The sequence below is a fragment of the Sprattus sprattus genome (genome assembly GCF_963457725.1).
Source record: "Sprattus sprattus genome assembly, chromosome: 19".
Classification (NCBI taxonomy): Eukaryota; Metazoa; Chordata; class Actinopteri; order Clupeiformes; family Clupeidae; genus Sprattus; species Sprattus sprattus.
In genome coordinates, this window is record NC_137917.1 from 21,994,599 (window position 1) to 22,003,705 (window position 9,107).

The window sequence follows — 9,107 nt, forward strand, 5'->3', positions numbered from 1 at the left end:
TCAAGGCATGTTCCGACTACCCAAAAGAGTCTAACAGGCCTTGGACTTCCAAGTGTCAAGATCACCTAGACCTCACATAAGTTAACAATGTAAATAAGCTTACAATGTAAATAAGCTTACCATGTAAATAAGCTAACAATGCAAATTTACATTTACATTTTACATTTAGCAGACTCTTTTGTCCAAAGCGACGTACAAATAATCTACCAATGCAAATAAGCGAACAATGAATTTCGGGCACAATCATTAGACCTTACCTCAATGGAACTAAAGTCGACATTGTCGTAATGGAAGTGGGCACAGTCGGCGAGCTTGGGGAAGTGGCCTTTCACAACGGACAGCCTGAAACCAAACACACAAACAAAACATTGTGATGCCTTTGATGTCTGCAAGAGCTTAAAATGCACTTAGCTGTCCTACATCAAAACACAAAATAAAACGCCATGCTTCACTTTTGAGTATTAATGTCGTAATCTACGTGTGGGGATGGGGAGGAGTGGGGTGTTATTGTTCCAGTTCATATTCAGTCGTGCACATTACAGGCCTGGTCAGAATTATTGGCACCCCTTTATTTCAAGAACCGAATATAGAATATCTTCAGAAATAAATGCATATGAATCAACAATAATCAGAACATTTCATAAAAAGGGGATGATAAAAAGCATAAAAAGGGGCTGATAGTTTCACCGTCTTTTGAAATTGTGAAGCCAAGAGATCTGTCTGAGAGCATCAGAAATTGTATAGTTGAATTCAAACAAGGCTACAAGGTAACCGCCAGATCTTGAAATCCCTGTTTCAACAGTTTATAATGCTATCAAAAAGTTTCACAGTCATAAAACTTCCTCAAAGATGTTGCCAGAACGTGGGGCTAAAAAGAAAGTAAATGAGCGAAGTGTGCAACGGACGGTGTGAAATACACGTCGCAAGACATCTGCAGCGCTTCAGGCTGACCTGGAGCAATCTGGAGTGATGGCTTCAGCCTAGGGTTAAGGCTAAGGTCTTTCAGCAGGTTAAAAAGGTATGGTTGAAAAGAAAAAGATGAAACTGTTTTAAACTGGCCAGCAATGAGTCTTGACCTAAATTCCATTTAAAACCTTGCTGAAATCAACCATTGCACAATCACTTCACTGCACTGCAAACTAAAATGAGCTTGAACACACAGCAATGGACAAGTGGAAGAAACTACCAGCAGATCGGTGCAAGAGGCTTCTAGATGGCTATCAAGAACAGTTAGAGGCTGTTATTGTCGCCAAAGGCTCTTCTTGTTTCTTCCTGTTAACAGTGAGATTTTCCCTTGCCCTGTCGCCATTGTGCTTGCTCTAAGTCTCAAGTGCCTTGAGACAATTGTATTGTTTTGTTAAATACAATTTTAATGAATATATTTCTGCACTTAAAATTTAGTTTTTTAATTTTGCCAAGGACTTCATCTGCCATATTGTCGTATTCCGACGCTCCATAAGACTTCAAACCTGTGTGATCCAGGTGGAGTCAATGGCAGTCCGTGTTTAAAGAAGGGCGTGTGATCCAGGCCGAGTCAATGGCAGTGCATGTTTAAAAAGGGCGAAGATGATTTGCATGTTATGCCAGCAGCAGCTGTGGTGTGTTCCACAGTAGAAAGCGTCCACAGTGATAAAAGTGCCATTGGGTCCTCTCTGTGAAACCGAAGCCCGGTATCGACTAGAGGGCCAGCAGGAAGTGAAACCACACTTCCTCTTATTTCAACATTGTGTGTTTACTGGCGTAGGAGTGCTATTTGCTTGGCGTCCTACACAACGCAAGTGCAAAGACTTGGACTGATATGAAAAGCAAAACCTCTGATCATCGGGACCCCAACCACCACAGTAACCTCGTTTGGATGATCACCATGGTAACCTTATTTGGGTGGCTGAAATATCCTGAGTGAAGAGGAAGAGCCCGCTGCATGCCCCATCATGCTTTTAGATATATTACTATGCATCTACATAGATACACACACATATATACACTAGATATACAGCATGGTTACATGGACAATTTGTACTTCTCTCCTTGTGCGGTTGTGCACATGTAGAAATAGTTTTCCTCATGTCGCTAAATTTCTTTACAAGCCTGGCATCTCTCCAAAAGCGAGACCGTATCAGCTCACCTTTTGCTCATCTTCCCCTTCAAGTTGGCAGTGGTGCCCACCGAGCGGGTCGTGGGCTCCCCAGAACTGTCCAGATTATCGGTGCTCCGAGCCTAACAGACGGGTGATGGAAAGAGAGCGAGAGAGAGAGAGAGAGAGAGAGAGAGAGAGAGAGAGAGAGAGAGAGAAAGGGGGGGAGAGTAAAAAGAGAGGATGAGATCTTTCAGATAATGGCTCTGCAGTGTGTGTGTGTGTGTCAAAGTATCAGCTGATGGCAAAAGCACAGTTCATTGGTATGGTTAGTAGCTGAAGAGGGGTTACCACAAATCAAGATTTACATTTAGTCTTTTTAGGCTTTTATCCAAAGCGACTTACAAGGCATTTATACATCAGGAGCAGATTTGGGGGTTCAGTGTCTTGCTCAAGGACCCTTACGCACTTGATAAGATGGAGTGGGGAATCAAACTAGCAACATACTAAACGACTCCTCTACCCCCTGTACAACTTTCGCCCCAAGATGTAAAGAGTTCTAATTTCATGTGGACACCTTGGAGTCTTTCTGGCACTGTACGCTACTGATAAAACATTAAAATGTCAGCTATGTTGTGGACTACAAACCCCAGAAACTCCACTCATCCTCACCCTGTAGGTTGGACGTGCAGTTTCAATCCCTAATTCTGACAAGAACTGTATAGAGTAGAGAGGATTGGGAGGCACACCATCAGACAGGCTCAGGCAGTAAATCACTTGCTTGTTGCACTCGGAGGACACAGTAGTGTGTGTGTGTGTGTGTGTGTGTGTGTGTGTGTGTGTGTGTGTGTGTGTGTGTGTGTGTAGGGAAAGGCCTGGCATAGGCTGCTTAGTTGGTTAATCCTTAGGAAGCACAAGGAATTTTGCATATGTTAGAGGAGTTGGTTGGGTGGCTTTTCTTTGCTCCACTGCAATTGGCTGCCTGACGGTTGATATCACAATGCTATCCCTGTCGTGGGCAATCTGCTGACTAGCACAGACTGAGCATAAAAAAAAAGAGCTCACTAGACGGGTCCTAATGCCTTCCCACACGCAGGTTCTGTTGATGAGGGTATCCTGACTTCTGGTTACATGATGGCACAACACCCATGTCTGCCATGCACCACTATTTGTGCCTTAAACTCATCTGACGATCTAGTGCCATTAGCACCATAACATACAGCAGGGGTGGAAACCTTGCCCTAAGCCTCGTGCTGGATTTGTCGAACTGCAGGAAGGCGGCTGTTAGGACATCTTTTGGGTGTATGAGAGAATGGATACGTGTAACTTGTCATTTTAAGAATCGTTTAATAATGATTTCATTATAAACACGAAATCAAGGCCTCAACTAAAGAACAAAGTGAATATCAAGTCTTCAAATCACAAACACGGGATCTCTTCCATCAGAGGCAGACAGACCAACACAGCACTCGATTAAGACAGACATACAGAGCTTAAAGCAAAAATATTTTGAATGTTTCGATTGATTGGGATGTGTCTGTAATCACAATCTGGGTCATGGAAGATGCATCCACCCCTGTTGCACTTACCGGCAGAGACAGCCGCATCACGGGTAAAGAAAGCCCCCCTTGGGAGAGTTTTAACAAGGGATAATCGTTTCAGAGGGGTTGGCACAAGACTGAAGAAAACAACTCAATGAAAGCTATGGACCACTGAGATAACAGACAAGACACTCTGATCTGACACTCTGATCACTGGTTGTAAACGCCCTTTCATTGTTGTGTCTGAAAACCTTAGCCAAGGTCTCATGGCCAAGCCTGGATCTAGAAGCATTTCACAAGTAATCTTGGGAGTGAGATGAGCGCATTTTTCACCTGACAGTCTCTAAATCCCCCCCCCCCTCCCGGTTTGAGGAGAAAGCCGTCAGGATTTGCATGCCGAGGCGAGGAAGCCGAAGATGAAGGCAAGAAACATTTTAGAAATGTCGGTCGCTGTCGCCCTGGCTCACACTCAAACACACATTAAGGGGGACCCAATCCTCTACTCAGTCCTATACAATTACCCCACCCTCAGCGTACACACAAAAAAAACAGCAATATTTAGCGTTTTCTCTCCTTCTCGCCACTGGACGTCCTACCAATCCCTGTGTGCATGTGCCTATGGTCTCTGCATTGGGAGGCATCTCTAATGAAATCTAGGCCCTTCCGGGCTTGTCCCTAATGACAAACAGACACTATGCCATTCAGACAGACAGGAAAGGGGACCAGCTGCAGCAGAGACAAAAAAATCCTCCCCCCAAATAAAATAAAGAAAAAAAACATAAAGCTGGTCATGTGGGCTCTCCAGAGAAAGTCAGTGGAATGATATTACACACAGACACACATGAGCATACTCAAAACACACACACACACACACACACACACACACACACACACACACACACACACACACACACACACACACACACACACACACACACACACACACACACACACACACACACACACACACACACAGACACACATGAGCACACACATACGGTTAGGATGACTATGAGCGCATTCATTTTGAAAAGGTTAATTGAAGTCACATTTGACATTTCAGTGATCATTTATCTACCTCCTTTCCACATGAATGCTCACGCACACACACACATATATACACTCACACACACACACACACACACACACACACACACACACACACACACACACACACACACACACTGTATATATCTTTCACAAACACAGTGGGTCAACCCAGGAGAGTGAGAATAAACAAACCATTGAGTCAGAGAGACATTCCTGGTGAATAAAGTATGTGGAAAGCTGATTAAGATATAGCTCTTCTCATGGGAGGCTTGCTGATAATCACTTTCACTCACAATAGGAGGAGTGTGTGTGTCTGTGTGTGTGTGAGAGAGCGAATATGTGTGTCTGTGAGTGTGTGTGTGTGAGAAATATATATGTGTGTGTGTGTGTGTGTGTGTGTGTGTGTGTGAGAGAGATAGAGAGAAAGCATTGAGAATATGTGTGTGTCTGTGTGTGTGTGTGAGTGAGAGAGAGAGAGAAAGCATTGAGAATATGTGTGTGTGTGTGTGTGTGTGTGTGAGTGAGAGAGAGAGAAAGCATTGAGAATATGTGTGTGTGTGTGTGTGTGTGTGTGTGTGAGTGAGAGCAAGAGAGATATCAATCAATCCACTGGTACTCCAGAGTATTCAGGGCAAGAACTACGACCTCATCCCCACATCATCTTGTCTCGCTGGCTTTCACTGTCCACAACCGACTGCTCACTCCTAGAGGCTCCTCTGCCGTCTGCATCAAAGCTTGGGACAGCCTGGCCTACCTGGACTACTATAATCCTCTCCTTCTGATCGCCATATGCCTAAACTGAGTTGAATGGACATGGGTGCTTATCCAACTGCTCATTCAACACCTCCACGTCTAAAACCACCCCTCCCCTCCTCTCCTCCTTTGCTCTGCTCTCCTCTCTTCTCCACTCCAGAGGAACTACTGAGCTGTCCGTGTTTGACTGGGTGGTGCTCTTATGCAAACCAACACCTGGCCGAGCGCACAGGAGGAAATTTACAGCAAACACTCCCTCATAGTCGGAAAGCCTGCAGCACCTGGTGACTAGCCTGTACCTGTGGGGGCTTTAACAGGGCTGGGCTAAGCTAAGCTAAGCCACAGGGCTAGCTCACATGTTAACAAAACAGAAATCCTCTAACAACACAGCCTCACATACAAAACACTGTTATACAGGGTGACATAGTGTATAACAGTGAAGTAGCACAATAATACAAATTTAATTTAATCAATCCTGATCATCTATGTTTGGGGAAAAAAAATTACGTTTTTGGGACCAGCATGACGGCTTGACCAATATCCTGCATATCTTTTCTACACGTTCGACTCCTTTATGGCCATTGGCACGCATGGCCCTCGGATAAAGCCTTGATGGAGGCCGCCTCTTCCTGCTGCGACCCCACCCACCCACTGTAACTCCACACCTGCTCTGCTGGCGAGGCCGTTTCGGGTTTCCAGCCGACAGACGGAGCGGGACAAAAGCCGACTGTAAACAGATCTGAACTGGACGACTCCAGCGCTCCACCACACACACACACACCAGCGTGTTCTCCGTACACACACACACACAAGTGTGTTCTCCCTACACACACACACACACACACACACACACACACCAGCGTGTTCTCCCTAAAAACACACCAGCGTGTTCTCCACCACACACACACACACACACACACACACACACACACACACACACACCAGCTTGTTCTCCCTACACAGGCAGCGATGTGATGAGATGTGCTGCTGACACTCAAAGACTCTACTCGCCCCATGGATTATACCCTGCTTGAGAAATGTACAGTCTAAAGCCTAAGCATACATGTGAAGAACACAAAGCTCACAATGATACGCCATATTACAGTACAGTCATGCTGTAGTGCTAAACCTCACTGCCCCACCATCATGTTTCTCCCTCTCTCCATCATTCACTCTCTCACTCAGTACTTGCAGTACCATCTTCCTCTTCCTGAACATGTCCGGGTCTTCAGCGGACGTCTCAAGACGCCTCCGTGTATGGAGAGAGGGGGGGGCGGGGTAGGGGCTGGGGTGAGAGATTCAGATGTCAGTCAAGCGGCAGCCAAAACCTCCCCTCCATGCGTACGGGTCTGTCATCACCACCTCCGCTGGCCATCTCCTCTCCTCTGCTCTTCCTTGCCTTGCCCTGCCCATCCACCACCACGACCGGCTACTCTCACTGCCCTCCGCACCGGACCGACCGGTAACCAGAGCTGCACTCACACACACGCACACGCACAGACACACACACACGCACACACACACACAAACACACCCCTCGCACCTGTTGAATATTTCACGACCCCAAAAGCTGATCTGAACTCCGGGGTCACTGCCAGCATGCAGTCTCCCAGCTCGTCAGCTGTTCTTGGGAGGATGAGGCTGGACATGCAACTTAAAAGCTTTCTTTTTGTGCTACGTGTGCAGTAGGGCTGTTTCTGCCTGGAAGGGATCAGGTGAGAATGGCAGCTCCCAGGAATGGGTTCTCTTCCACTTGATAAAGTGACCGGTGACAGTTGAACCACTCTTATATCACCTGTTCTGGTTAAACCAGTCAGCCTCGGGTTAGTTCCCCTTTCAAATACAAAAGGTCTAGGCGAGAGAACATCAGTGAAGTTCAACACTGAAACAGTCGGGTCCCAACCGTAAATCACCAGTTCTCCTCAGGTCAGAGAATGACAATTGTTTCTCAGAACAGAGATGTGCGGCCTGACCGTTACACTAAAGCTGCGTCTGAAACATCTTCACCAGAGCGGAAAACAAAAGCACACTTATTTCACCACAGTTTCACGCTGACACAGACCAGAATACATGATAACCAACAATAACCAACAAAAATAAACCAAAAAAACACAGCGACATGCATTTACTGTGCACATGCACACAGACGACCATATAGACTCACATGCATACACGACATACAAAAAATACAATAGACCTACAAATAGCATAAAAAAAGACCACTTGCAAAACTAAAGTGTCACAATAAGACACACACAGATACACACATACATGGTACGGGGTAGAGAGAGGACACTTACCAGGCATGTCTGAGAGGCTCAATGCTCGCACAAACATGGCGACTTTCCGAACCCACTCGGGTCCTGACACTTGACACAGGAAAAGGAAGATAAAGTCCATTTAATCTCACACCAATGTGAGTGTGGGAGAGGGTTTTTGTGTGTGAAAGTGTGTGTCATTTCTATGTACACATCAAGCATTTCAGATATTCGGAAGTTAAGTAGGACTTTTTCGGTTTAAAATCTGATTAAAACGAAGTTCATGTGTTTTAAACTTATTGAGCAACACCAATAATAAGAATACATTTGTGGACCAAATGCTGGCAAGTTTAAGCTTAGCAAGTGCAGGTTTAGGCACTGGCAGTGATGTGTAGCTAGAGAGTCTACAGGTTGGAAAATATAAACATCTAGGCCCTGTGCCTTTAGATAATTAATGATTGCCTAATCCAGCACCACACGGTAGTCCAATCGACTATACAGAATGGAAGAAGTGAAAGGTAACACACCTACATACAGTAATATAGTAGGACATACAGTCATTTTTCAAAGTTTCTTTATAGTTATTGAGGTAAACGAACACAGGTACATCTCTGTAGGGATCCTTTCCATGTTGTCAGACACTTATAATCACATTTATGAGCGTGTGAGTCACTGGCTAAAACAAGTGGTTCACTTTGATCAGCATGCTCGCACCCTATGATTCAATTGTACAGCGTTTTTGCGGTTGCAGGTTTTACTGTTCTAACTCAATACTGGACCGAATTCGATAATATGTCCCTAGTAAAAATATCTTAAAATAGGGCCCGGGTTGAAAACGTTTCCCGTTCCCTTTAGTTTCCCTTAAAACAGCCTACTAATAACCAAGTAGCCTATTAATACAATATATACGTTGTGTGTGACCATGTTTATGTGCTGCCACCCGCATAAGTCGGGATGTGTCTAAACAAAACACGATGAAGACACGTTAAAATTAGTCCGATTTTATGTTGGCCTTTCATAACATATATTGTTTCCGTTACTATAATAAGTAAGTTGCAGTTGTGAGTGTGGTTTGCATTTGTGAGTGTGGTTTCAGATGTGATCTCACCAGCACACCCTCCAGCCCCACCCCTATCCTACAATCTCACAAGGAAAAACAAAACCAGCTTATGTTTGCATGATGATGACAGAGATAATAAGTCATGATGACCACGATGATGATGATGCTGATGATGATGATGATGATGATGATGATGATGATGATGATGATACCACGCAGAGAGATCTTTGTGAGGCAAGCACAGAGGCCATACGAGTGAGTGAGAGTGTGTGAGTGAGAGACCAAGGAGAGTGTGTGAGTGAGAAACCATGGAGAATGTGTGTGAGTGAGAGGCCATATGAGTGAGTGAGAGAGAGACCATGGAGAATGTG

At 45.1% G+C, this 9,107-nt stretch overlaps 1 protein-coding gene across 1 annotated transcript in view; it reads right to left on the bottom strand.

Moving 5' to 3' along the window:
* arhgap33 (Rho GTPase activating protein 33) overlaps nt 1-8,306 on the bottom strand; it is a gene marked incomplete at both ends in the record, with an annotated part of 32,496 nt that extends 24,190 nt beyond the window's left edge. Inside the window, 5 exons of the mRNA XM_080858070.1 lie at nt 258-342; nt 2,126-2,217; nt 3,664-3,701; nt 7,719-7,787; nt 8,276-8,306. Of these exons, the coding sequence (XP_080714196.1) occupies nt 258-342; nt 2,126-2,217; nt 3,664-3,701; nt 7,719-7,787; nt 8,276-8,306 (315 nt within the window). The remainder of the gene's footprint in view (nt 1-257; nt 343-2,125; nt 2,218-3,663; nt 3,702-7,718; nt 7,788-8,275) is intronic.
* Between the last annotated feature and the right edge of the window lie 801 nt (nt 8,307-9,107).